This window comes from Aplysia californica, unplaced genomic scaffold (assembly GCF_000002075.1).
Source record: "Aplysia californica isolate F4 #8 unplaced genomic scaffold, AplCal3.0 scaffold00167, whole genome shotgun sequence".
Taxonomy (NCBI): Eukaryota; Metazoa; Mollusca; class Gastropoda; order Aplysiida; family Aplysiidae; genus Aplysia; species Aplysia californica.
Genome location: NW_004797437.1, coordinates 1012150 through 1039441, shown reverse-complemented (window position 1 = coordinate 1039441; position 27292 = coordinate 1012150). Strand labels below are relative to the sequence as shown.

Genomic DNA, 27292 nt, shown 5'->3' with positions numbered 1-27292 from the left:
GCCTGTTCAATGCCTTTGCTCTCTCTCTCTCTCAAAGTCGATTACAATTTCAAAAAGTACAGGAGATAATATACAGCCTTGTCTAACTTCAATATTAACTTTTAAAAGTTTAATTAGTTCTCTTTCAACAAGGAAACAGCAGCTTACTTTGGTATATAATAAATTTATACCGTTAATAATTTTGTTTGGATGCTATAAATTATGAAAATTGTCCATCTGACCTTTAGGTCTATGATGTCAAAGGCTTTTTTAAAGTCCACAATCATCCCAATCTCCATAAATTGGTAGTATACCTTCATACTTGTTAGATTAGATTTTATTTTAAATTTTGTAGCAACGTCTGGTTTTCTAAGTTTTGATGAATCAAAGTGTTTTGTTTTTTAATTTTATTTTATTGGTTACTGTTACCACCTGTCTTTTTAATTCCATTTTGATTGTTGCTATGCAGAAGAAATAATCCAACCCCACATCTGCCCCCCTCTACGTGTAGACATCAATTAAAGAGGTTCTGAATTTCTTCCTAATGGACAAATCGTCTATTTTATTTTAGTAATTCCATCTGGAAAACACCAAGTAAGTTAATGGATAACTGTGTGGATTTAATGATACACCTATAACAAGACTGTTTAGCTTTCACACCTTAATCAATCTCTCTACATAGTTATTTATATTGCCATCTCCATGATGGCCCATTGTACCTTCTATTCCTTCCTTTGTTTCTCCTACTTTTGTATTCATGTCACCTATCACACAAAGTATGACATGCTGAGGAGCTTTCGTTGATAGGCTTTTAAGACCGTTGTTGAATTTGCCTTTTGCTTCTTCTTCGATGCATAACACTGTATAATTGTAATTTTGAAATGTCTTGTTTGGAATCCTGTTCTCAATTCAATGGTCTGCTGATCCCCTTTTAATAAGGTCTTTGAGTGCTGCTTTATTTAATAGGATACCTATTCCGCGTTGTCGCATATAGTTTGTCCTGAATACAGTCGTGTTTTGTTTTCCATTTTAAGAAATATAATTTTCCCATGGCATAGCCAGCGTGTTTCAGTCAGGTTTAGTATATTTAGATGGTATTTACCCGTTTCTTTTGTAATTTGGGCCAATTTTGTTGTTTGGAGCTTGATTCTAACGTTCCAGTTGCCCATTTTCAGGTGTTTATTTGTTTTCATTCAGAGTGGAGCTCCTCGGGCTGTTGACCATCATAATAGTTCCATATGAACTGCTCCCCTCTTTCAACATATTTACAGGGTTACATCGTCTGTTTTCCCTTTCAATAACATCGTCAACCTCCAGAGTAATATCCTCATAACATTCAGTAGTTGCTGAAGGGGGCAATGCACTGGTGCCAGGTGGCCATTTCGGATTTTTTAAAAATATCCTCATCTGCCCTTTGCTTTTAGAGAAATAGATCTCTCATACGCCAGGTATCCTCCATATTTGACTCTCAGCTGAAGATAAAATGCTATTTATGGGGGCCTCAATTCGCCCGATGACCATTTCGTTGGACACGATGCGGTATCTAACAAGAGCAACAGAACCACCAAAACTACCCCACCTCGCCCTCTGAGTTGGTTGACTGTTGCTTATTGGGTGTTCGCAGCAAACCCCCATGTGTGGAAGCGTTCCAAAATTCCACCATCAGTGACGCACTGGATTGGGGGTGGTCGCCCCCCGCTTTACCCTGTTGGAATTGCTTACCGTGTTTTTATTTGATCCATACTTCTTAAACTATTTACATGAATTGTTTCTATACACATTTGTTCTTGTCTATATTCCTGTATTCATGTACCCAAACATTGATATGCATATTCGTGTGCTTTGTTATGCCCATGTGCGTGAAAGCTGCCGTTATAGGCTATTAATATGTCTTGTAAAGCGCTTTGAGTATTGAAAATTATGGAAATGCACTATATGAAAGTCATGTATTATTACTACTATTATCATTATCCAGCATGACATAACTTCGGGGTCAGCAGACCTGTCAAGTAATCCAATAAATGATTCCATGAATAACTTGCAAACATTCCATTCACGCTGAAAATACTTGTGCAAGTCTGTTTTTCATAGAGGTCTGGAGAATTGGTTTTTTGGCTTACTTTTAGTACAGAAAGGGTAGACTTGAGGCCTTGACAAGAATTACAAAAGAGTAAATCTGGAGTTATGAGAAGAGCGTATTTGGGACATGGCTCATGAAACCATCAGATCTTTTAAAATTTCAGTCTTTGTTTTTATTTGTTATAGGTAATGGTGATTGGAGGGGACCATAGTGGGTTCTACTTCTTTTCTCTGCCTGTGCTGCTTCTCTCTGGCTTTTTTCCTTCACTATGTGCCCGTTGCTACATCGACATTTTACTGTTGACCTCACTCACTGACTCACACTCTTGAGTCTACCCGTGCAATAACAATTCTATAAATATGATATGACAGTGAGTATACACATATTAATATCACTACTAACCATAGCTTTCCCTTTTCTTTAGCCTTTCTGATATGTTTTTCTCGTACACACCATTAATTAAGCATCATGATGAAGTGTGCGCATACTTTTGTTTCCATAGTGTAGTCATTAATCCCTTTTCACGTTCCTGACGAAGCGCTCAGCAGCAAAACGATGAACTTTTTCAGTATTACAATTGTTTAAATTCTGCAGTCTCCATCATTTTTTTATTTATTTTTTTTAAATTTGGGGGTGGGGGGGGGCAATTTTTTGGGGGGGTCAACAATGATGATGATGATTTTTTTTTTGTTTCCTTAATGGGCCTGGCGGACCCCACAAAGAAATCTTCCAGCGAGAGCGAGGCTCTTTTTCGGCTCCATTGTCAATATGCTTAGCGGCACCTCCGCGCGTCCAAATAACCCCATTCGAATTGCCATTGTTCCTGGACATTCAAACATGTTTGACATCCTCCTTTCCATGGCCCCATCTTCGGCAACATGGGCTGAGCTCTTCATTTACAAAGTTCTAATGCCATCTTAAGCTCCAATGATGGTCCGACCGCAGTCTCGCTAGCTCAACCTGGTCCCAGCGACATGTGATAGATTTTTGTTCCCGCTTTTAGGAGTACCCAGAATACACACCTTCCACGCGCTGGTACCTAGCTCTACATGGTGGGTCTCTTATTTCCCTCTTGATTATTGGAATGATGATGATGATGATGATGATGATGATGATGATGATTATGATGATGATGATGATGATGATGATGATGATGATGATGATGATGATGATGATCAGAAAATGATGATAATGATGATGATCAGATCATGATGATGATCATGATCATGTTCATAATTGTTCCTCTCCACCTCAACAAATCCACGACACACAAGAAATTGACATTGAAAAAACATTTATGTTCATCTCCTCCCCCATAATATGTACAACAATATAAATAATAGGAAATCAAGTCTGTTGTTGTTGTTGTTGTTGTTGTCGTTGTTATTAATGTTGTTGTTGTTGTTGTTGTTGTTGTCGTTGTTATTATTGTTGTTGTTGTTGTTGTTGTTGTTGTCATTGTTGTTATTGTTGTTGTTGTTGTCGTTGTTGTTGTTGTTGCTGTTGTTGTTGTTGAAGGGCGGGGGTGCAGGCGAAGGCTGGATTTGGGGTGTGGGGGAAACTCGAGCGGTAACAGTAAATACTCAGAATATTCACATTTTTAAGTAAGCAGGGAGCACTGAAGACGATGTAAAATTATTGTTTTGACTTTTGGCGATAAAAGATAAAATACTAAATTCCATGTGCATGTACATTTATGAGGACTTTTAAAATATTAACTCTAAAACAGGATGCAAACAATCAAACATGGGTTCTCTGGTATGGTTTGCTCCTTCTTCCCTGTCAAACATATGTCGTCATTATCTATCCTCCTTCGTATGTTACTCTCTAGGAATACCTCTTATCTCCCGTACTTATATACTTATATAATAATTATGTTGCAGGAGCTGTAAAACTCTTACTCAAACATTTGTAAAGCATTCAAACAAAAGATATTTTAGCCAACTTGTGCGAGGCCGAGTGAAGTTTTTCGTATTATTTATAGACAGGTCGATTCTTTCTGGCTGATATTATCATATTAACCATTAGTGCTGTCCGTGTCTCGGGGAAATAAACCTCTTTAACTTGTCGTGGTAATCAGCTTCACACCAATCTGTTCCCTCTACTCAGCGTCTATCTCCGTCTGGTTACCTGGGATGCCTACGTCACAAACGCGGAGAGCGAGGGTGTTTTTGATGGACGTGAGTGTGTCATAATCGGCTATCGTGAATATGAAATTTTCGGATGGTTCAGAGGCGATGGCCTCCAACTCCTGATCGTCTACATAAGGGCCCACTCCTGGAGATGGAAATAATTGATTGGAAATGGCATTAGTCCGAAAGAACACAATTCAGTTCTTTTAAGCACGGTCTTGTTCTACCACTGTTGTCAAATTCTATCACAGCTGGGTGGGCTTCTGCATGTCAATACAATATAATATATTATACAAATATATTTTCACGAACAGTTCTGAGCTGAGGAGACGTTTACTTTTCCTTAATAGTACCGGATAGGACTTCATCTGTAAGGCTCATCTATCTGGTGAACATAAACGTAATGGGTTTGTCACGTTCTCGTCGTAACATTGCGCTACCTTAGAATTACAAAGATCTATCTGACATTGTTAGCTGTTTTGAGTTACCAAGACCATGAGATCGAAACCAAATTTTAATGTTCTATCTTTTCAATCCAAATCGTTAGAATATTCGGAGTCGTTATCTAGATATTTAAAGAATTGCATTCGAAAAAGCTTGACATGTTGTACAGCTCTAAATATTTAGCGTCAAATTTCTGAACACTAGGTACTGAGCAAATAGAACGTGTAATTCTAGGGTAGTGTTTGAGACAAGCTGAAGCCAAAACGTTGAGTCCTACAGTAACCCAAACCTTGGATTGCGGTGACAATATACCGGGGGGTGCCACGGCAGGGCTAATTTTGTGGGGAAATTGGACAAAAAAGTCGTCGCCATTGGGCAGATCCGGCAAAATTTAGAGAGAAAGTGGACTGCTGTAAACTTAAGGCTGACCTTTAGCAAACACAAAAGTGTGCCACAACTATAAGCAAACACAGACATGTTACAAACACAAAACCACCATTGGCGATAAGCAAACACTGGCCTATAGCAAACACAACAATCAGCAACTGCTTTAAGCACAATACGGACCTATAGCAAACACAAAAATCAGCAACTGCTTTAAGCACAATACTGACCTATAACAAACTCAACAATCTGTAACTGGTATAAGCAAAACAATGTCCACAGCAAACACAAAAATCTGCATCAGCTGTAAGCAAATACTGACCTATAGCAAACATTAAGACCCCTGAGTCTTTGAGAACGTTGGCCTGAGCCTTAGTTTCCGTCGAGTTCTCAGAACGGCCGTCGGTGACGACGATGACAACATGGGACACGTTAGACCTGGGAGGCAGCAAATAGGGGGGGGGGGGAGAAAAGGTAACCGATAAACAGACGGTAGAGAGCAACACTATTAATAGGTCATCTTCTGTTTCTTTTTGTCTTTCAAGATATTCTTACCGACAAAATGTATCATTGCGGGCGCATCGTTAGTTCAGTAGGTATCATGCTGGACTACGTAGCGGACGGCCCTGGTTTGAATCCCAACGGGGTGTTCTAAAGTGGGGTTGTTAGGGGGAGCTTTTAAAGCGATCTGCCTATTTGACTTGGTCCTGTTGGATATGGAAGTTAAATTCGTTGATCGCACTTCTTGTACAACATTATAGCGTTGAAAGGGGTGTTAAATCTCTACAATGACGGACAAACCATGATATACTGAGCGCTGTGTAAAATGCAGCAGTTCTGAAAGGCTAAAATAAGCCAAATGTGAAAAAATATATTTATTTGGTATTTGGCCCGAAGTCCTTTCGAAATAAAAGTCATAACTTTTTGCGATCAATTTTAATTTTCTTTCATTACAAGATACCCCAACGTAGTAAAGCTCACCGTTGTTTTTGCCTCTACCTAGTTCAAGGCGGAAATTGTGCTAGAGAAGCAGCAAGACGGTAAAACTGCAGTACCTCTATTGTTTCTAGACTTATCCAAAGCTTTTAGCGCACTAGAATTATTGCAGATATACTAAGAATATGACAACCTATTGTTCCCCCCCTGCAAAAGTAACATCTCGGGGCATGCAAGGAGTGCATGGATATGTTTCTTCCCCCACCATGAGGTGTCGACTAGATAGTTAAGGACTAAGATCAAGAAAGCCTTATTTAGGGCTGTCATTGACGAATCCACGACGAAAGGGTCGTCTTCATTAGGCTAAACCTTTAAGACGCATTGGGACCTCTCGTTCTTTCAACACGATAATGCTCGCCCCGACACTGTTTTTAAAAAAAGTTTATAAATGAATGTTATTGACTTGCTAGCTTTCTGACCGGACACGTCTGTAAAAGAGCACATCTGAGATGACCTGAACCGCAAAGTGCGTGGAAGAGGCTTTTTGTGAATCTGCAGAAAATGAAGGTCGCTCTGGGGCAAAAGAGGGACATAATTTTATAGCAAAACACTGAAAATACTTTTAGACACATATGAAGACATTTGTCTTTGTCTTTGTACATTCTATTTGGGGCAATACAGGTTACTCTTGAAGAGAGAAAATATTGTTACGTTTCGCTTAAAGCTTCACTGAATGTCAACAGGGGGTACTCCTAAAGAATGAAGACAGGGAATCAATATCATTTGAAGTAATGTTCTATAAATGTTTCACATGAGTTGGAAAAAGAATGAACTTCAATTAACACTTCTTGTAATCTTTTTTTTCCATTCCATACGAATATGTACTGGCTACCCAAATGACGCATTGCGTTTTAAATGGGGTTCAGTATAATGGGTCATCGTGGTGCGAGCGTTGTCCTTTTGCATAGTGGTCTTTTTTTTATCTTTTTATACACTCATACACACACACACACACACACACACACACGCATACACACACATACACACACATACACACACATACACACACATACACACACATACACACACGTGCTTGCTTTTCTCCCTTGCAACACCTCTGATCTTTTATCACTTATGTGAACTAATTATGCTGCAAGTGCCGTAAAGATCTTATAAAAACTTGAAACTAAAAAGACAAAGATATACCTGACTCCACGTTCTGAGATGAGCACCGAATCGTTGACCAGTTTGAGGGCATCGCCTGTGTTGGTGCCACCTCCGGTGTAGCGAATCATCTCCACGTGATCTCTCACGTCTTTCTGATCATAAAACTCGTCAAGATGGAACTCCACAGTAGCGTTGGTGCTGTTGTGTGAGGGGAAATGGATTAAGGAAATGGGGGAGGATATGTGCTAATTTACAGAGAAATCTCAATCCACCCCTTGAGACACAGGTTGCCAAAGTGCAGGGTAAGCTACTGAAATCTTATACAATCGAAATTGTCTGGGATGGCCACCCACAGGGGAAGAAAACAGCGGTTGTCTTAGACGGGTGGGCGTCCTGGACAGTGTCAATTTAATATAAAAATGCAAGAAGGGAGAAGGAAGTGGCCGTTTGTACAGGTGCTTGTCTTGGACTAGTGGCTGTTAGAGCAGGCTAGACTGTACATTGAAGTGTTAGCCAAATTGCTCAGTCGATGCTTTATGTGTAATGGCCCAGTAACCAATATAGACACAGTTTTGTTTTTCTTAATTAAGAAAGATTCTTCCACAAACCCACCCCACCCATCCCTTCCCATTCCATGACACTTAAGTATATGTTAAAACAAGAGGTGAAAGGGCATTTGAATACCAAGGCCACAAGATCTGGAATGCTTTACCAAGTACTTTAAGACAGATCAAATCTTTTGATTCATTCAAATGTCAGCTGAAGTCGTTTCTGTTTTTAAGTTAATAAGATGAATATTTGAAGTGATTTTCTTCTAGTCAGAACACAACGTGTTATGTTATGGTGTACGTTGTACTGTATTGTAATGCGCTCAGAGCCAGTGTACTATATTTGGGGTTGAGCGTTATATAAATGTCATTCATTATTATTATCAAGTATAGCCTAACCACAACTCATCATAATATTATTATATTGCAGCTATGAGACAGAAATGAGTATAATTTTTAGATTTAATACCTGCTTTTTAGTTTGAACTCCCATTAATGCAGTATTGTTCTTTCGGGTGCTTGTACAGACAATGTTTTACTATGGATTTAACAAATGTTCGAAAACGTGTTTCTGTATGACAAGAATAGCAGAATGCATTATATTTTCATTCATTTTATTGGTGCCAACTTTTTCAGGTATTCGTTTCTTACGGGAAACATGAGAAGCTTTTATATCAGAAATACGGTAAGAATGCGGAAGTGGAAACAAAATATTTTCCAAGTATCTTCTGATTGTCTGCGTTGGCAATCTAGAGAGGAACGTCTCTCCAGGCCCGCGAGCGTCACGATGAGTAAGGTAGAAACCAGGTGTTCCTTCATTTGTTTATTGATTGACTGATATTGACTGGTTGATTAACTGGTTGATTCATTATGTCCTTATTTACGTTTTCATTAGTTTATTTACTCATTCATTTATTTATTACGTTGTGCATTTACTCAGTCATTTATTCCGCTATTTATTCCTTTACATTTTCCTTATTTCGTTTACATGCATGAATTATAAATTATTTCTCTGATTTTTTTTTTATTTCAGGAAAATGAAGGGTTCAAAGTTCTTATGGTTTTAAGTTAATAACCGATTGCCCAACTTTGCCTTTTATGTCACTTTGATAGCAGTCAGTAGTCTAGTGGTTTGGGTCTCGGACTGGCAACTGTAAGGTTATTGGTTCTAATCATAAGATAAGATAAGATAAGATAAGACATATCTTTATTGTCCGAACACACACACACACACACACACACACACACACACACACACACACACACACACACACACAGAGGCATACACATGCAGGCTTACAATTACATGCATAATATAAATGAGCAGCAATATAAACAATAAAATCTTAAGCTAGATACATACTCAATGGTATTCTGATGCATGCTCTAAGGTCGTATGAATACGTATGCAAAATGGTTAAGAAGGAAGAATTTTGATGAATGGTGTCATGGATCTGACCATGTGTCCTTGGGAAAGCACTTTCACGAATTTTCATCACATTACCCAGTTAGGAATTGGTACCCGTCTATATACAGCGAAATATCTAGTGTTTGTTAGTGTTTGAGTGCGTGAAATCAGCAGCTTGCATTGTATGCTTCCCTAGAGGTCGAGAATATTTCTGGGTGTACTATGGTCTGCTGGGGGTAATAAAAGGTTGTAAAGCGCATAGAGCATGCTGTAGAGCAGATGTATGCACTAAATAATTCCATTTGATTAATCTGCAAGGCTGGCCCTTTGTGTATTGAAATGCAATCATGAGAAGTGACAGTGTATTAAGACTACCTGAAGGAGATGGCGGCAACTCTGGTCTCGTTTTCACCAATGTCAAATATCCTAATGAGGCTTGACACAAAGGCCAGTTGTTTCTGGAAGTCATGCATAAAGATACTGCTAGATATGTCCAACACAAACACCACTTCCGCAGGCATCTGATAGCAAGCTGAGGACGGGAATATAAGGGACATGTCAGTGGGCTGGACGGGCGGAAGGGGGCGAGGCAGAGGCTAGAAGTTGAGCCTGTATGGGGAAAAGAGAAACGGGCATGGTGGGGGAAATATAAATTGGAAAGATAACAATGTTAATGATATGATTGATGCTTCTTCTTACTGAAACTGTTAAAACTATTTCATATGGTTACCAGCTTACTTAACTACTGAAACATCCTAACATCCCCATGACAACAAAACTCAAAATAATCAACACCATATTCATCCCAACACACATGTATCAATGCCAAACATTGACCACGAACAAGACATTAGAGTAAAGAATTACAACATGTGAAATGCGATGCCTCAGAAAATCAGTAAACAAGACCAGGCTAGACAAAATTAGAAACTCAGTAATCAGAGAGATGGTGGGCTCAAATGATGCCATGCATCACATCCAACACCAAAGAATCAAATAGTTCGGACATCTCCCACGATTACCAACACATCATCCAGCACAACGTGCCTAAATAAAAAAAAATTCGATGGCAACAAGGCTAGAGGGCGACTGAAAAAGACCTGGATAGATGGAGTCAGGGAAACATTAACAACTCACGGGATCCCCTGACCCAAGCTCTCCGGTTTGTGGCAGAGTGGCGTCTCTTTCTTCCTGCGACACCAAAAGGGTATAAGCGGTGGATAAAAGTAAAGTAAAGTAAGCCCACGCCACCTACGCCGTCTATTCTCCCTAAAACACGGGCTACCATCCAACACCACGGACACCTCTGGGATCTCAAAAACTACAAAAGTATTTCATACCAGATATCCGTACACAAAAATAATGAACCGGGACAATAAAGAAAAAAATACCATACCTTCCTGTGCGGCTACCTGGTCACTGGGTATATCTGTAAGGCCGGTATCTAAATCGAGGTTGGGTAAAGAGAAAGGAGGGGAAGACATATTATTATAGCATGCCACAGATACCACATGCTGTACGACAAGGATAAAATATGAATATATGTAATAAAGAAGAAGAAAAAGCAAATGTTCTTTCAGTAATGTTTCTTTGATATCGATAAATCTGTCTTCTGTCTTTGATTTCTTTACAATAACATGTAACACTGGATCAGCCAATTAACGCCTAGGGATCTTACACATGATACCTGTACAAGACTACGGGGGGTTTTTTTCATCTAACATGTCCTGTTTACAACTTGGCCCTTTTCCCAATGTAAAGGTTCCCTTATCTCATTTTTTTTTCAATTTCAAGAAAAAGTTGTTCTCCTTCTCGAAATACAGTGTGATAAAAAAAATTTACAACATTTGTGTAAATATTATATTTATTTTCCTCTTCACAAAAGCTTTGGGTTTCAAGTTGAACTCAATATTTGGAGGCCAAAAGGAATTCGTCTGATATCAATTTTAGATAATCCCACGTAATAGTTTTTCTCCGTGTACCACATAAAAAACAACCCATTTTTAAACATATCCTCATTTATGTAGCTTGACGCATCAGTTCGCATTAGAAGAACCACTAAAAGTCGAAACGATTGCGCCATATTGCAAGCCACAGTAGTCTAACATGTCAACAGCAGTTTGCAGATATTGTTTTTTTCTCAAGTTCCCTTTCCCTTCTGACATTATGTTTAAGTTTAGATCTAGTAAAGAGCAGAGAGCTTTTTGAATTAAACATCGCCTCGTCCCCAACTCATCATTCCTGACATTTTGTAAGTTTCACAGAAGGTACGGAAAGAATGCTAAAGTGCCCTCGAGGTCTTTTTAGATGTCATGGGTAGAGATTCTCCGTCAGCTTGAATCTATAGAATTCGTATTGAAAAGTTTACAGTGTGTGCGGTTTTTAAGCATTCATGTTTTAGCGGGTCCACATGTTTGGCCACCACTGAATATTACGAGCGACGCGTCAAAAATGTTTCGAATCTAAAGGAGTACATGTAGAACACTGGCTCCACGAATTCTAGAATAAAAGTGTTAGTTTTTAAATGTTTGTTTGTTTGTTTGTTTAGTATAGGGTTTTACGGCACTCGCAACTGCATAAGGTCATATGAGCGCGCGGGACACACCTAATGCTTTTTCGTTGGTAGGAAATTTTGAATTTTGCCCGGGTGGCGGCCGAAGCCTACTCTTATCGATTTTAGACCACCAAGGGATCTTTAACGTGCGCAACTTGCACACGGGCCCTCCGAGATTTTTCGCCCTTGTCCGAGAAGGCTAGGTGTAGATCTTTCCTACCAGAAGATCAGGGGTGTGGCAGAAAGACAGCAGTTAGGAGGAGCCAAGGAGTAGCAGTAGAAAGGCTGCAGAAAGAGTCAGGAGCCCAGAGGAGGGGGCAAAGGAGGTGAGGGGTGGGGGCAGAAAGTGGAAATGAAAGCAGACAACAGAACATTGTTAGAGATCAGGAAAGGATGTGAAAGGAGACAATTTTAGAGAAGAAAATTTTTTTGGTCGCTACCCGGAATCGAACCCGGGACCTTTGAATGAGAGGCCAACACCTTAACCTTTAGGCCACGAGAGCCCCTTTAAATGTTACAAAGACGGGAAACAATTCATGTTAAAAAAGAAAGGAAGAAAAATAGGAAGCCAATCAGTTCATGGCACTCCTTAAAAGATTATTAATTGATGCATTGTGTGTTTATGGGTGTGTGTTTTTTTATTTAAGCCCTTTTCGTGTTCAAAAATTATTTTCATCTTTATGAATTTCATGCCAAACAAATTACTTTTGAATGATTTACGTCTTTTCTAAATTACAACATTCAAGGACATTTTTGTGCGAGATATTCAGAAAAAAGTGGTCGTTTTGTTGAGGGGGTTTTTTTTGTTGGGGGGGGGGGGTTGTTTGTTGTTGTTTTTGTGTGGGTGGTTTTTTTTCTGGTTGGCATATTTTGTGGGGGGTGGGGTGGTTGGGGGTTTGGGGGGTGGGGGTGTTGGATCACCTTGTACTTTAAGTGTACGTGCTTTTCATTGAAAATTTTGAATAGTTTGTACACAATCGTGTTAATGTTTTCTTTTCTGGGATTTTGGGGTTTGTTGGTTTGTTTGTTGTTGCTTTCTTTGTATGTCTTTGGGGGTTTTTTGCGTTATTTTTGTTGTTGTTGCTGTTGTTTTATTTGTTGTTGCTTTTTCTTTATTTTTTAGGAGCAGACAAGATCGTTTCTAACTAAAGTTTAACTAGATTCTCTCAAGTTCTTCTTTCAGCGCAAAAAAACATAGATCAACTATATTTCTTGTCAGCCATATTCTCCTTACCAGGACAAGTCTTTTCGCTCAATATACCGCCAAGAGAGGAAAGTTCCGAGTACTCTGTGACATTAAACAGGTGGTCGCTGAACGGCTCACTGGCGATTTCTTCTAGTTGGACTTGGTCTAGGCTGTACGTCAGGAGGGAGTGGAGTGGAGTAGTAGAAGAGTGAGCGGGGTAGAGGCAGCAAAAACTTTGACACTTTATTTGGGGCGTGGGGGAGGGGGGGACAGGGAAAGTAAGAAAACGAAATTTGATTCTTGGCATATCTAATTATTTAGCTAGACCTAATTGAATTTATTTTCATATTCCTCTTTGGGTTGATTGGATATTTGTTTATTCATTAGTTCCCAAATTCAATAGTTCACTATCTTTGGGTGGGCCAGAGGCTTGGTTCGAGGATAAATAAGAACATAACAATAAAAAGAGGCCGTAGTAAAGATAGCAATTTTATTTATTATAGAGCCTACGCATGGTTAAGTCCCGAGTTAAGAATTCACTCTAAAAATGAGCTCCCCAAAATATGAGGGTTTTTTCCCCTGAAGAGAAACTAGAGAACAGGTCAAAACCAGTTTGTTTTTTTTTAAAGAAGAACTGGCAGTTCAAATTCTTCTCACAAAGAAGTAGATATAACACTGGACAAAACTGATACAGCTATATGTAAGTTAAAGCTATTTGGGAAGCAAAATCTCAACAGGCAAGATCTTAGCACCCGCCTCCAAGATTATCTAAAAGCATCCAAGAGGTCAACTACATTTACAATCAGTAAACTGTTCCTTTTTATAAACTTTATCTTCACAGCCAAAACGTTTCAAATTGTTTCACCTGCCGACTCCAATAATAAAGATTTCAACCCCATCTCCTCGGGTGAGATTCGCTTGTCTGACTGTCTCAGCCCGGTTGTCGGACAACCCACTTGTGATGGCGATCAAAATATGCGGGACGTCTGGAATACAGAATGCAGTCACTGCTTATAGTCAGTGTTCATAGTCACCACTATTCCTAGAAGCAAACTAGATACTATCAAGAGTTGAAATGTGTTATAAAGAGGAAAACGGCGATTTTGAAAAATCCAACAGAAGAGGATACTACTTGGATACAGCGAAAAATTATGACAATGGCTGTCCTTATTTATATCTTAATGGTCATTATTAGCAGCATAAGCAGCGAGTTAGAAAATGTCCTGTACAACAACTGACCAGCATTCCAATACCTGTAACGCCGGTAGTCTTGTGCTTAGGCAACCGGATTCGTAATTGTGAGATTGAAGGTTCAGGGGTTGGAGCCTCAGGCCCCATGTTATGTCCTTGGTGAAGGCACTTAATAATGAATTTTCCTCACTTCATCCTTGTGGGAATGAGCACCCGGCCATAGACAGTGAAAGATCGTATCAATGTGTTAGTATTTTAGCGCTTATAAAAATGGCAGCTAGCATTGTGTGCTTCCCAAAAAAATTGAAATTGTTTCAGAATACTATCAGGTCCGCTAGGGTAATGATATAAATTGAGCAGGAAATTATGCAGTACAAACACTATATATTGACATCATCATCATCATCATCATCATCATCATCATCATCATCATCATCATCATCATCATCATCATCATCATCATCATCATCATCATCATCATCATCATCATCATCAAAAACAACAACAACATTATCATTCATCATTATCATTGTTGTCATTATCACTACTACTACGACGACTACTACTACTACTACTACTACTGCTGCTGCTGCTGCTGCTGCTGCTGCTGCTGCTGCTGCTGCTGCTGTTGCTGCTGCTGCTGCTACTACTACTACTACTACTACTACTACTACTACTACTACCACCACTACTACTACTACTACTACTACTACTACTACTACTACTACTACTACTACTACTACTAGTACTGCTGCTGCTGCTGCTGCTGCTGAAATGCTAATGCTACTGCTACTGCTACCACTACTACCACTACCACTACTACTACTACTACCACTACAACTACTACCACTACCACTACTACTACTACTACTACTACTGCTACTACTACTACTACTACTACTACCAATACAAATACTACCACTACTACCACTACTATTACCACTACCACTACCCCTACCACTACTACTGCTACTACTACTACTACTACTACTACTACTACTACTACTACTACTACTACTACTACTACTACTACCTGCTGCTGCTGGTGCTGCAAATGCCAATGCTACTGCTACTGCTACTTGTTCTGCTATTACTTATTACATACTACAGTCATGAAGGGCACAAGAAAGACTCGATTACCTCTTCTACCATTTGCTCTCAGAATAAATCGGGAAGTATGAATACCGGAGTTTAGCTTTGTCTCATCCCACTTCCTCTGTTGAATAGCGTCCAAACCACGCTCCACCTACATTTGGAGATGGGAAAGAAAGTAGTTGAGTTAAGGCACAATCAAGGCTTAGGGATGTAATGGGTTAAAGGGTTTAAGTATCGGTGAGATCATTTTCTAGAAAAAATATTGGACTCTAAATTCATAATCCTGATTGCTCGGGTGGGGAGGGGGGCTTGCGCCAACTGCTGAGTTCCAGTTAGGAGAGTAATACCAATATATTGGACATTGGCGCCCAGAGACCCTCGGCTCAGATCAAAATGGCAGTCTTTCAGGTTCAAATGGTTGTTGTCGGAAAGACAGCGGTGCAATTCGTAAACTTTTAAGCGGGGGCTCTCGTGGCCTAAAGATTAAGGTGTTCGCCCCTCGTTCAAAGGTACCCGGTTCGAATCTAGGTAGCGACGGAAATATCTTCTTTTCTAAAATTGTCTCCTTTCACCTCCTTTCCTGCTCTCTAGCAATGTTCTGTCGTCTGCTTTCTGCCCCCCCCCCCCTCTCTCACCTCCTTTGCCCCCTCCTCTGGGCTCCTGGGTCTTTCTGCTGCCTTTCGACTGCTACTCATTGGCTCTTTCTTACTACTGTCTTTCAGCCACATCCCTGATCTTCTGGTAGGAAAGATCTACACCAAGCCTTCTGGGACAAGAGGAAAGAATTTCGGAGGTTCCGTGTGCAAGTTGCGCACATTTAAGGTCCCTTAGTGATCTAAAATCGACAAGAGTAGACTTCGGCCGCCACCAAAGCAAAATTCCAAATTTGCTACCGCTGAGCTTTAAAAGCAAGACATGCACAGTCCAACAGACGGGTCAGTACTTTTCGAGACTCACGTGGAGACGTCTCGATGGGCCGAGTGGCCTTCTTATGCAGCTCCGCAACCAATCAAGTGAGAATACAAAGAACCCATCTCCTTACGCGTGTCGGGACTTCTCGCCGCGTGCGACTGTCGCCAGCGATCGGTCCATGTATCGATCGAAACTTCGAAGCAGCCCACAGACTGGGGGTGTACAGTATAAAGTATCACCATTGGTCACAATACCTAGCCAACGAGCGCCGGTCGACTCACCGTGTGATGTTGTCGGGCAAAAGGTTACACACCTCACGACTCATCGCTAGCGACTGCCATGCGCGACGTTTCGTTTGGTGAATTTGTCACTGGTTCTATTAAAGAGGAGAAAGAAATTTTAGGTAGCTCCAACGGAGGCTACATATTTGGCTAATAATGTCAATAACACGCTTCACAATCATGTCTTGCCTAGGCTTCGAGAACAAAATGATATTCTGTCAATTTTTTTTATCTGAAATGGGACTAGGTTTCTTAAACACTGCATGCTAGGTGTATTTAGGTGTGCAACTTCAATTCGCGATTTTACGATAGTGAAAGAAATTTGCTAGCCCTATCGTTGGAGAAATAAATTTAGGTTAAAAGGGATTCTACTGCATTGGAACACACGTCACTGGGCGACTCAAATCGCAAATTCAACTTGTTATTTTAAAAATGGCAAGGACAAAGCGAGAATTTAAAAAATGAGGACGCGGTAATCAACAACACATGTATTGTAATACTCTGCGTGTTCAAGCGGTAGCATTAAACCTATCACTTCCACTTTCCATCCCGAACAGAAATACGAAAAAAGTCACCATAAACTGACCTATGTGGATCTAACTATCCGATCTGAGCTTACCTCTGACAGTGTGTTGTAAACTCCAAAAGTAAACTCAACGTCTGTCCCATGGCTGAATTTGATGACTGCGATTCTGGTACTCGTGAGGCTGATGTCAAACTGGGCCACCAGCTCCTTCACAAAGGTGATCATTTCCTTGAAGTCTTCGGCCGAGATATTTCGAGAGTCGTGCAACAAAAACGCTATGTCCGCGGGCTGGCTGCACGAGATGTTCGAGCCTAAAACGGTAAATGACAGGCAAAGTCTACAATAATGGATTTGGCCAGCCTGGAAGTTAGGAAGCTATTATTATTGTACTTTCTTTGGACAGTACCCCCCCCCCTCTCCCTGCCAATCAAAAAAAAACCTCCATCACACTATCTTTATTTATATTTTTCAATCTCTCTCTCTCTCTCTCTCTCTCTCTATATATATATATATATATATATATATATATATATATATATATATATATATATATTAAGTTACAGACTGACAGTTTCACTCGTTGTATAAATCATGATTTAGCACCATGACTCATGAAATAATTTGTACATATAATATACATATACATGTGTATATATATATAGATATATATATATATATATATATATATATATATATATATATATATATATATCTATATATATATATATACATATATATATACATACTTTTATGTATATTTATATTTATTTATCTATATATAATATATTTATTCCGCCTATATATATAGGGCCTGTATATTTACCCAGAGTCTTTCTGGTTTAATACCAAACTGAATAATAATATGCGCGCTCAAATAACTTTATTATGCAGTTGTGAGCGCCGTAAAACACTTACCCCCGCCCCCCTCCAAAAAGAATTTTTTAAAAATAATATATATTATTATAAATCCGAGTAACAAATAATGAAAAAGTGTTTTGGTACAAAGGTTCAATGTACGTATTTCCATAACTAACAGATATCGAAAGGGATGCAAAGTCCCAATAGATAGCGCTGCCTCTGCTATTTGCTATGGAGTAGAAATAAGACTATAGACCTTGAACGCTTAATTTCAAAGTCCATGATCAACGTCAGACATTTTTGGACCCCCAAAAAAGTTGAAGATAGTGAGAAATATTTGACTTTTAAAAAAAATTTATCTGAGTTAACCTGGTTTTCAACTCCTTAATAGATACCAAGCTGGGAGAGGCAAGAAACCAGTATATGTATACTCCAGAAAGTGATATTGTTGCATTGAAATAGAAGGAGTACGACTCGTGTAATTGTTTATTTACTGGAATTCTGCATATTATTATCTGAGCTCACAGGCTGTTGGGCAACTCGAGTCCCTTAGGGGGTGCCCACTACGGACGGGTCGGCCGATCGCCCGACTCGATTGCCTCAAAAACAAACGTGTTTGTTTTCAGTTTCAGGCGATCGAGTCGGGCGATGGGCCCGATCCAGCCGTAATGGGCACCTCGAGGACAACACTAAAAGGTGACAAACACAAAACAAGAAACTTACCCTGAGCTCCACCGAGGGCAGCCTGTAATATAAGAAAATGAATGGCAGGTTGAGATTGTTGTTGTTGATGTTGTAGTTGATGTTGTTGTTGTTGTTATTGTTGTTTTTGTTGTTGTTGTTGTTGTTGCTGTTGTTGTTGCTGTTGGTGTTGTTCTTCTTATTACTGACTATTATTAATTTTTTCTTCTTTTTTTTTAAAGATACACCTTTTCAAATGGTTAGGTGTTACTTTTTGGTAATGGGGGATCTTTCACCCCCCCCCCCCTTCCCCCTAAAAAAATTAGATCATGAGGTATGGGCGTTAGCTTCGGTCCTGCCTGTCAGGACCAGCTTTTCGGGTCTTTTGCGCCCCGGCAGACTATCAGCTACACACCGCAGACGCCAGTCTCTGTCTTCACAATAAAACAGTATTTGATTCACTCATTCACGTATTCATTCTTTCTTTCTTTTGCCCCCCCCCCCCCCCCCCAAAAAAAAAAAGTACGTAATATTTGCTTTTCGCATCGTGCGGCTTTCAATGTGCGCATCTGGTGGAAGATAAAATATAATAGTAGAAAATTGCGACATAGATTTTTGAAATTACATGAGTTTATTAGCATATTTAAAATAAGCATTCTAAATAATGGTGGAAATTATTTTAAAATGCATTCAAAGATATCAAAAACAACAAAAACAAATTCTATTATGACTAAATAGGTTTACCGTACTTGCTCTCGGGCGTGCATTTTAAATACATTTATTGTACAAAATTATAGCAAAGATTTTATGCTAGTGTAGGGTCTTTGTTTTGTTGTCAACAGATCAAGTGCAGTATAGATAACTACTATATTTGAAAAAAGAAGCCTATCCCTCAGCGAATCTGATTGAATATAATATCCATGGAGAAAACACGCACTTCCTTCAATAAACTCTTGATGCTGCTTCCAGAAACGGTAAATATGACGGGCAGTATAATAATATCACATTTGAAAATAGCTGTCATTGGATAATCAATTATGCAACCAAGTCAGCCGAGATCTAAGATTGCTCCCTTGCAAATAGGCTTCCTGTATTTTATTTTTTCGTCGCCACTTCTAAAGGCTTCTCGTAAACTCGTAAACTATAGCAACGCCCCCCCCCCCCCCCCCCCCTTGATTCTGCTCCCCATTTGCAGAGGTTCGAAGATTTTAATTTGATGCAGTTGTGTGACTCATTGGAAATGTTCATGATACACATTTCTATTTACACAGGAACTTGTGGCGTTAGCTGCTACTTTATTTTAGTCAGTTTTGTGTTGCACACCTCTAAGCAGTCAAGGTGGAGTCTGACTTTGTTCTATGAGCTTCCGTATTTTGTCACTTTATTTTTGTATTTCTTGTCCCCGACTGACGTTCCAGCCTTGTCCACCTTTCATGAGCACACTTTCCACTAAATATAGGATTTGCATCGTCTTCAGTGTTACACTTTAAGAACTTGCCTCTTTCCCAAACAGGAATGTACCAAAAGATTAAGCTCTATGTCGTCATCCAGAAGCTTGACAGCCAGTTTCTTATTGGGCTCGCAGTAGAAAATACATCGGTTCAAACACCGTCAGGGGTTTGAGACTGTTCCCTTGGGGAAGGCTACTTCCAATATTTTTCATCTTCCCATCACGAAACAAGCTATATCATGAGTTCTACGTTTCAAGGTGTTTTATAATGGTATCAAGAAAAACTAGCACGGCAAATGTCAAAATGTCTGTGGTCTTTGCAAGCAAATTGAAAAGGATCAATGTTTCCATAAGCCTTCTTCAAGATAATGCTTAAGATTATTATCTCAAAACATTCTTTTGAATGTGGTGGATGTCTCTGTCGGGGGCCTCAAGGCATTTAGAGTTAAAAAATAAGACTATCTGGGTATAGGCGCAACTTTTAGTGTCCTCCCTTATTTAAGGATTGGACAGTTTGACGAAACAAAGGTATGTAATTGTTAGAGTAAACTGGTTACATCATTCCCTCAGCATTCTCCCTTTAATCTTATCCGGGCCATATTATTTGGCAGTTTCATATTTCCAAATTTAGATCTCAAGTCATTATCGCTGAGTGTCAAAGTCAAAAGAACTGAAACTACTTGACCTATCTTTTCAACTCCCCCCCCCCCCCCCCCCCCCTCAGTTTTATTGTTATCTGCTGAAATCAACAGAGTAGAAACGACCACAGATCCTATTTAGCAACTTGAAGTTATCTTTCTCATTAATAACAAACTCCTTTTCAATGGTGTAGCCCTGATTTTTTTCTAGGAGAATTCCTCATGTTTTATTTTCCTGGTAGTGAATTCTTTCACTAGTTTTTCTTTTCACCCATTTTTACATTCCAGTGCGTTTCATTTTATTTTCTGGGACACGAGCAGTTCTACTTTCTGAATAATATGTTTATCTCTGAACGCATTTTTTTGTTTCTTTCAAAATGTCTTTCCGGTCTTCCGTGACCCTTGGCTTATTATTGGGGAAGGTCTTCACTGTCCTCGTGCAGAGAACTGTCTCTTCACATAAGTGGACATGGGAGCTCAAGGTGTCTGTTAGCTCGTCGATGGTTGTGAACGAATCATTGAACACGTCCCACACGCGTGAGTAGTTTTTGGGTGGGCATACAAAACAGTGATGTCCTCCAGCTACCCACAAGACTGGTCTTGCAAAGATCATTTTTCGGGGAGCAATGTAAGGAAAGAAGAAAGAAGGGCAGAAAAACAGAACATGCTGCATCACTAAGTGGTCAGCAAATCCTTTAGCACTGAGTATTCTGATACACAGATCATCAACGTGGCGCCCCGAAGACTCTACACAAGGTCTCAGCGTACAAGAAGAAGAAATTTCCCCCACTTGGCAGGGCAGCGGTAATAAAGGAGTACACATAGATTTGCTTAGTCAAGTTTTGAAAAAAAAATTTATCTTGCTTAGCCTGTTTCTGACACCTGCGCTTGTCCCACTGACAGTTGTCATTTGAGAACCTGCTAAATCACCTTATGACTTGTAATGATGAAAACGAAATTGCGTTTTAACCTCCAGAGACGAAGAAAAAGGGTTTCAAATTCTGTTACGTCATCGCAGCCAAAGGTGAAGCGTAATATTTGTTGCGCTCGTCACTATGAGCCAATCACAGGGGAGCCTGTTGGCCTTTTCAGCTTTTCGTTTTCTCTCACTCAGGGTGGAGTATGAAGGTTAAAGATTCGTTTTTATAACCAAAAAGGCTAACAAATCTCATTTCATACGAACAATAGCTCTGTCATATCTGTTCAATCTTTGTACTTTGCTTTTAGCTTTGAGTAGGAAATAAAGTGGACCAAACACCTTCATAGTATATTGAACAACAGGGCTGCTTTATACATTGCCAATGATAGGGCCGTTAAACCTATACCATTTCACCATTTATACACTGCCAAAATCTACAACGTTTCAATCACATTTTCAAAGCCTGCAAAGTCAAAACTTAGCAATGCCAACTCATAGCCGTTTCTTTTTTTAAGAACTTGTAGAATATGTCGGTAAAGCTAGTATATTACTTTCAAAATTGTAATTTGAGTATTTGTTTTGCAAGTGAGTGATCGATGTAGAGCCGTTTCAGCGAGCGGCCCACGTGGGCTTCTTCAAGTACTACCTCATTTGATTTCTTTTCGTTCCAAGATGTCTTCAGTAGTCTCTCAAGAAACCTCATTTTTGTTGTTTCTGTTTTATTTTCACTGCTTTTAGTGATTGCCCAGCATTCACAACATTATAAAAGAGTTGACCATACATATAATTTCAGAACGTTTATTTTTGGTCAGGATTGGGTTCCTTTTGTTAATACTATCTTTAACAATTTTTCGTAATGTAATCATAATGTCAATATTTTTATATTATATTAAATTACTGAACTTGTTTCATCTTTTCGCCTTGGCTTAGGAGAATACAAATAGGATTTACAGGGAGATCAAAAAATAAACTGTACAATTTTTTTGGTTAATATTTTCCTCCACACTGAAGTTTTGCGCTTCGAATTTATACACATTTGTAAGTCAAAGGAAATTAGTCAGGTATTCATTTTAGATAAATCCATAGAATAGTTTTTCTCCACAAAGCGCGTAAAAAACAAACATTTTTCAACGGTGTCTCCATTTTTGTGGCATGACGCACTAGTTCGCATTAGGCCTACCACTATAAATCCCTACAGTTGCGCCGTATTGCAAAATTCAGTAGTCTAAAAGGCCAACAGAAGTTTACAAATAAGTTTTCTCAAGTTTGCTTTCCCTGTTGAGATCATGGTTAAGATTAGTAAAAAGCAGAGAGTTTTTGTATTGAACATTTCCTCACCACCAACTCATTTCGTACATTTCGTACAAGGTACGGAAATAATGTTAAAGTGCCTTAAGGCCTTGTTTGATGTCAAGGGTGTATATAGTCCATCCGTTAGGACCTGTAATAAATCAGAAATAAAAATTCCCAGACAAAACGACTAATGATATCATAAATATTGTTGCCATTCACTTTTAGACCACATCCTTGCCTCACTCTTCTTCTAATCTACTTATATTGGCAGTATTCTCCATCAATTCTTTTACTGCATGGTTTTAGCCTTAGTACACTATACTTTTATCCAAGCAGACCGTAGAAAACTCGAAAACATTCTCAACTTCCCGGAAAGCAAACAGTGGAATCAGCTGGGGGGGGTCGGTTTTTTTTCTTGGGGGGGAGGGGGGAGGGGTAAGTGCTTTACGGCGCTCGCAACTGCATACGGCCATATGAGCCCGCGGAACCCATTTAACATCTTCAGTTAGTGGGAATATTTTAATTCTGTCCGGGTGGCGGCCGAAGCCTACTCTTATCGATTTAAGACCTCCAAGGGATCTTTAATACGAGCAACTTTCACTCGAGACCTCCGAGATTTTTTGCCCTTGTCCGAGAAGGTTGGATCTTTCCTGTTGTATCAGAAGATCAGGGGTGTTGCTGAAAGATAGCTGTAACATGGAGCCAAGAAGTAGCTGTAGAAAAGCTGCAGAAAGAGTCGGGAGCCCAGAGGATGAGGGCAAAGGGGGTGAGGGGGTGAGGGGCAGAAAGTGGAGACGAAAGAAGACAACAGAACATTGCTAGAGAGCAGGAAAAGGGGGTGAAAGGAAACAATTTTAGAGAAGAAAATTTTTCTATCTCTACCTGGATTCGAACCCGAAACTTTTGAAAGAGTGGCGAACACCTTAGCCCAAATACTTACAAACTGGCAAGATCTTTCACTGTCTATAGCTGGGTACCCATTCCCACCTGGGCGAGGTGATGGAAACAGCGTCGGGTCCTTGGCGGGATTCGAACCCATGATCTTACTGTTGCGAGTCTGAACACCTAACCACTAGGCCACCCTGATTTTAGCGTTATGACTGTTTTGTGATCAGTTGACAGATATTGAAAATAGCAACACACAACAAGATGGTTCTCTTAAATGTAAACGTTATACTATACAACATAATATGATTCAGTCAAAAACAGTAAACAGCAAACAATTCGCTTAAAGACAGTACACAGCCAGATTGGTCACCTAAAAATAAGACATATCTTTCACTCAAATAAGATATTATTACTTGGTTCACTCTATAACAGTGCACAACAAAGTTTAATAGTTCACTTAAACACATTATACGACCAGATGGTTCACTTAAACACATTATACGACCAGATGGTTCACTTAAACACATTATACGACCAGATGGTTCACTTAAACTTTAGATATCTCTTTCACTCAAGGACAGTACAGACACAACGAAAAACATGTAGTTCACTCTATACGACAGTACACAGTAAACTAGGTCAGTTAAAGACAGAACACAAAAACTAGATAATTTAACGATTAGATCATATGGTTCACTCAAAGACAGTACACAGATAAATATTCACTCAAAAACACTACACAATTAGATGTCTCACTCTAGGACAATACACAAGATTGTTCACTAAAACACTGTACTCAACATTTCTTTTTAAAAGGGGGGGGGGGGTCGCTCCAAGAACTAACAGACATTCTTGTAGATGCAGTTACGGTAGCTGGTAAAACGATTTATTTCGTATCCCATGCAGAGTTCTTTTAGAACAATCTATCTTTTGTGTTTCAAGTAGAGACGGGCGGGTAGCGCTTTTTCCTTCCCGAGCGAGAAGACCGAGAAACTGACCTATTTCTCGCCAAGACCGGTCCCGAGAACGAGAAATACTTCCCGTCTCTTGTCTCGGGCAATGCTTCTCGTCTCGTGACCAATTTCTCTTCTCGCCCCGCAGTTCGAGCCACTCGTTCAGCGAGAAGGCCGGCCGTGGCCGAGATTTCTCTTCTCGCCCCCACAGAACGAGCAGCTCGTTAAGCGAGAAGACCGTCGTGGCGAGGATCTAAACTTAGATTAGAAACTAGGCTTGCCCTGTTGCGCTGGCGCAGGCGGTGAAGGAAGGTAGGGAGACGACCTAGGCCTAGGCCTAACTCCCCACTCGCCTCGTCTCCGCACCCACTCCCCGCCCTTTCAGTTTCACACACAGGACGGCACGGTGATGGGTGGCACTGTCTGCGTTGTCATTTCTCGCCTCTCACTCTCTCACTCTCGTTACCGTTGCTCTTTATGTCAAGCCAACGGGCAGTATCACGTCTCGGTACCGAGCAGAAGTTTAGTGCCCGGGCAGTGACGGGAAGGCCGTTACTCGCGAGAAACGAGACTCGGCTCGTCTCGTGCCCGCCCCTGCGCTTTTCCCTTTCGTCAACCCGCAGCCACCTCCCGAATCGTCACCACCCCCTAACCTTTGACACGGGTCAAACTTCCATCTATTTATAGGTAGTAGGTAGTTACCGGAACATGTATAGGCCCTAGGTGAAGTGATGTGCCGTGATAGTCGCGATATATTATTTATTGAGATTGTTTTGGTCTCTCTTTACTCATCACCACGAGAATTTCTTGAAGTTTTTCCCTGGACTCTGCCTTTACTAAAATCTCGAACCTAGATCTAGATCTAGAGTTGTAATCTAGTGGCAGGTTGCAGATTTCTGTTGTTATCCAGTACATTCAAGAGATTAAATAAATTGGACTAGACTCTAGTAGTAGACTCTTCTACTTCTACTTCTAAACCTTCGAGATTACAAAGGCCAAGCCTAGGTTTGTATGGATTCGTTTTGTTAAAAGTGTTGTTTAACACAAAGTCTATGAAGTTAGCAAACATAACACGCTGTTTTCTAACGAAATGAAGCTTAAATTGACTTTTATATTGTCAATAAGAGATCAAGTTTAATCACCTAATCATTTAAGTAAGGAAGTGGCTATCCTCACCCGGGGTGAGAATAAAAACCCAACGATTGACCTCTCACCCCGGGTGAGACTTGCCAGCGTTGGCTATTCTCACCGAGTGAGAAACAAGACCTGTTTTTCCTAATTTCGAAATGCTTTCTATCGGTGTGGGTGATCAAATTGACAAAAGCAAAGAAAAAAATGACGCTATAGCACAAAAGAAAGCTAATTTGATCGCCTACAAAGATGCTATGGCTCTTTCACTTTTCGAATCGACCGAACTACGCGGGTCGCCATTTTGCTTTGCCCGAGAGTTCTCGCAAGATCTACTCCTCCCCCTTCTCTCGCTCTCTCTCTCTCTCTCTCTCTCTCTCTCTCTCTCTCTCTCTCTCTCTCTCAGCAATTTATTAAATCTGCAACCTGCAATTAGATTACTACTAGACTTTAGTAAAGGCAGAGTCCAGGGAAAAACATCAATTAAATTCGTGTGGTGCAGATGAGTAAAGAGAGACCAAAACAATCTCTCTAGTGCGACTATCATTGCACATCACTTCGCCTAATACATGTTCCGGTAGATTTAACTACCTATAAATAGATGGAAGTTTGACCCGTGTCAAAGGTTGGGGGTGGTTGACGATTCGGGAGGTGGCTGCGGGTTGACGAAAGGGAAAAGCGCCCCGCCCCTAGTATCAAGTACGTCACTCTCATAGAATGGCGCTGCAGTATAGAGGCCGATACCGACATGTTTTGTTGGGGGGGGGGGGGGGTTCTTGGTTTGTTTGTTTTTGGTGGGGTTTTTATTAGGGGGAGGGGTAAGTTCGTTTGCTCTCAGTCACCCAAATGGTGGAAAGGGTCGACTTTTGATGTAGGAGGCGTTCTCTCAAATAAAGGAGTACTTTTGTTGTTCTGTGAGATCTGTTTGGGGGGTTTTTTTCTTTCGTTTTGTGTTTAAATAAAAGAACTGAACCACCTTGTAGGGTACGACCCTTGTTTAGAATAGGGAAGGTGACCGCCCTGCAAGTATTATCTTTATCTCAAAGTGGAGTGAGTCATCTCGACAAGTTTGATTGTGTAGAAAATGAAAGCGCTCATTGTTTTGCCACCCCCCCCCCCCCACCCTTTCCAGGAAAAAAGAAAACAGTACTTATTGTGGGGTCTTGTCCGGGCAAAGCTAAGCCAGGGATATCTAAAGGTCACCAAACAGCTAACTGTTATTGCTTCTTTAAGACCTTTTCAAGCAAGTTTTGACTCATGGACAGTCCTTGGTTTCAAAATGTAGGATGGCATCATGTGAAGAAAAGATCTTGCTTTCTTTTATTGAAATGTACCGTAATTCTTTCGTGGAGATAAGACTGACAACTAGCCAAATAGTTACCGACTCAAAAATGAATCCAATACCATATCCCAATATTAATTAGTTTGTCGAGGATGATATCTAGACTTACCAGAAAACATAGAACTAAGCCGACTTTCAGCATCTTGCTTCAACTCTCTTCCACTCGGCTAATCAGAAGTAAACGAACGTAGAACTCGAGGGACAGTATGTATCAACGACCGACTGTTCGGCTTATCGGTCTAAAGTTACGCTTTTATAATGTACACATAAGTTCACCCAGGTTCAGAAGTAAGGACACCAGCAGTGCCTTATCTTAACA

The 27292-nt window shown here is 40.1% G+C and overlaps 1 protein-coding gene across 1 annotated transcript; it reads right to left on the bottom strand.

Moving 5' to 3' along the window:
- Positions 1-4013: 4013 nt before the first annotated feature.
- On the bottom strand, positions 4014-27183 carry LOC101856890 (collagen alpha-1(XIV) chain). Its single transcript, XM_005097918.3, has 11 exons — positions 27083-27183; positions 18405-18426; positions 16917-17134; positions 15150-15255; positions 13684-13804; positions 12867-12988; positions 10475-10522; positions 9454-9610; positions 7162-7320; positions 5342-5457; positions 4014-4336 (listed from the first exon to the last, which is right to left on the bottom strand). Exons 1-11 carry the CDS (start codon positions 27113-27115, stop codon positions 4161-4163), a joined length of 1278 nt encoding a protein of 425 aa, XP_005097975.1. The 5' UTR covers positions 27116-27183; the 3' UTR covers positions 4014-4160.
- Between the last annotated feature and the right edge of the window lie 109 nt (positions 27184-27292).